Genomic DNA, 3,041 nt, shown 5'->3' with positions numbered 1-3,041 from the left:
TCTAAAAATGACGAGAAGAAAATTTAAATATAAAATATTAAAGAAAATATAGCAAAAAAATCGATTTTTGTTTCATACACACACACACGCGCGCACACACACACACATGCACACACACACACATACACACGCGCGCATATATATATATATATAATGATAATTCATTTTTCACTCTCTTTTATACTCCTGTTTTTTTTCTACTTCTTTTCTTTTTCATCATTTCTTTTCTTTTCTCTTTCCTCAGGGAACCAGTTTCCAAGCAGATTGATTCCGCGCTTGGCAAGGAATATAGTTGGCGAAGGTGCTTCTCTCAGTTTCTTCACCAATAGCAGGAACGAACTTGAAAGTGGTGCTGGTGTTGGTGATATCGGTTGTGGTATTGATGGTGGTATTGGTGGACGTGCTAATAGTATTTGTGCCGTTGATGGTGGTGCCGTTAGCGGTGGCGGCGGTGCTGCTGTCAGTGATATCGGTGGAGTCCTTGCTGTCGGCGGTGTTGGTGTAGGTGGTTCTTTCGGAGCTGTTTCACCTTCTGCGTCTACAGCTTATTTGCCTTCTTCGTTTTTCCACCCTTACTCCTACTGCAGTTGTTGCAATAACAGTAGTAGTAGTAGTAGTAGTAGTAGTAGTAGTAGTAGTAGCAGTAGCCTAGGTGTCGGCACTAGTAGTAATAGTAGTAGCAGGACTACTTGCTATTGTACACGTCTAATAACTGGTGGCGCGGGTGTAGTCGGTGCTTGCATCTGTGGTGGCGTTGTCGGCAACGGTGCTTTTGGTGTTGGAATAGGACTTCCTCCTGTTCATAGTAATAATAATAATAATAATAATAATAATAGTAGCAATAGCAGCATCACCAGTAGTGGTAGTATAGGAATTGATAGTGGTGTTTTCAGTGGTAGTAGTAGCAGTGGTAGTAGTACTAGCGGTGGTGGGTGTGGTGTAAGCTGCGGTAACAGCAGCAGTAATATCATCAGTAGTAGCAGCAATAGTAGCTGTAGTAGCCTTAATAAGAGTGGTAGTAGTAGTAGCTGTAGTAGTAATAATAGTAGTAGTGGTGGAGGAAACAGTAGTAGTAATAGTGAAAGTGTTATAATCAGCAGCAGTTGCAGCAGTAGTAGCAGTCGTAGTAACAACTACAACAGTAATAATAACAATAGTGTTGTAATTCGTAGTGGTAGTAGTAGTGGTAGTAGCAGTAATAGCAGCAGCAGCAGCAGTGGTAATAGTGGTAGTAGTAGTAGTAGTGTTATCAGCGGCGGATGCGTCAGTGACGCTGGTGCTGCTGGTGGAGTTGGTGGCAACAGTAGTAGTGGTGGTGGTCGTAGTGATGGTAGTGGTAATATTATCAGCAGCAGCAGTAGCAGCAGCAGCTGCTGTAGTAGCAATCCGAGCCCCGGGCGTCTCCTCTATCGACATAGCCTCTGTTGCCAGACGCCTACTCCATCTTTGCTGTGCTGCGTTGTACAAGTGAATCTTGTCGCTCCTGAACACAAGAAGAAGCTATCAGAACGGGTTTGGTCACCTAACAGCAACAACAACAGCAACAGCAATAACAACAACAACAACAACAACAGCAACAACAACAACTACTATTATTATTACAACGACAACAACAACAATTACAACAATATTAGTAATAGCTACTATACTAGTAGTACCAACAACAGCGTCGCCGTGGAGCTCGCAGGCCCGTCACCGCCACACCCACATCACCCGTATCTGCCGCTCTTACATCGGCCCCAAATCTCGTTTGTGTCTTCGTTGTCGCCGCTGACGACGTCGCCGACGTCGACGCCGCCGCCGCCGCCGCCGCCGTCGTCCACGGCGACGACAACGACGCCTCCTTTGCACCAGCTGCCTCCACCTCCACCTCCTCCTTCGTCCGCGCATCACCCCCACCACCCGCACCACCCTCACCACCCTCACCACCCCCATCACCGCCACCGCCACCACCACCACCAGCAGCAGACGGTCAGACAGCAGGGCCAGACGCTGTCGTCACCGTCGCCGTCGCTGTCGTCGTCGTCGTCGTCGTCTTCGCCACCGTCGTCTCTCTCACCCACTGCGTGCGCATCGTTGGTGGGCTACGCTTCTGCCGGCGGCAGGACTCTCGTCACGGTTTCGGCGCCGCCACCCCTTCATCCACCTCCGCTGCATCCGCCTCCCCCGACTCTCGGCACGGGTATCCTATCCGCCTTCACAGTGGCTGCTGATAGAGGTGGCGGCGTTTACCGCAGTTCTACCTGTGAGTCACCCAACGCTGCCAGCAGGGTGATGTCCTCATCAACGACTTCGGCCTCGTCGCCCGTCACTCACAATGGGCATTTCACGAAAATCTCCGGCGTACCTTGCCCAGCCACGCCGACCCGCTATACGGCCCCCGTGCACATCGACGTAGGTGGAGTGATATACACATCGTCGTTGGAAACACTCACCAGGTAAGACAAATATAAATCTTCCAATCTGAGATCGGAGTGAATGAAAAGTTGTGTGCCTTTCATTTCATTATTAACCTTTTCTTATTCATTTTAATAACATCTCTTTCAGTTACTTTTTGCCTTTGTGATTGCCTTTTTCTGTTTTGCCAAAAGAGAACAAAATCATGAAAAACTAAATTCTCTGTGACTTATCTCTTTATTACTTTCGTTAAATGGTTGACTATTGTTTAAATTTCATTTTATTTCCTTCCTTCATCCTATTCTTTCTTCTCTATCTGTATTTCCTTTGTGTGCCGACCTACCAAATGTAACATATCCGCACATCCATAAGACATATTTGGGATATTCGGGTTTTCAGCACACACACACACACATTTGCACCCGCATATATACGCATACATACACACACGCACAAAGCAGAACACAAACCAGCATACACTTACGGACGTATGCAAATTCGCACGCTTAAACGCAACTTGTCGCGTGTGTACACGCATGCAAACACAGCGCGCGCGCACACACACACACACATACATTCACACACACATACACACACACACACATACATGCTTGTGCTTCTGCTTGCACTAGTACCACGATATA

The 3,041-nt window shown here is 47.4% G+C and overlaps 1 protein-coding gene across 1 annotated transcript in view; it reads left to right on the top strand.

Moving 5' to 3' along the window:
* The first annotated feature begins 1,433 nt into the window (after positions 1 to 1,433).
* Positions 1,434 to 3,041, top strand: part of LOC106867614 (BTB/POZ domain-containing protein kctd15) — an 84,353-nt gene continuing 82,745 nt past the window's right edge. Inside the window, exon 1 of the mRNA XM_089349979.1 lies at positions 1,434 to 2,438. Within this exon, the coding sequence (XP_089206105.1) occupies positions 2,275 to 2,438 (164 nt within the window). The 5' untranslated portion in view covers positions 1,434 to 2,274. The remainder of the gene's footprint in view (positions 2,439 to 3,041) is intronic.

The sequence above is a fragment of the Octopus bimaculoides genome, chromosome 1 (assembly GCF_046866305.1).
Source record: "Octopus bimaculoides isolate indiv1 chromosome 1, ASM4686630v1, whole genome shotgun sequence".
Lineage (NCBI taxonomy): Eukaryota > Metazoa > Mollusca > Cephalopoda > Octopoda > Octopodidae > Octopus > Octopus bimaculoides.
Note: the sequence above shows the minus strand (reverse complement) of the source record. Positions and strands in the feature narration are given on the sequence as shown.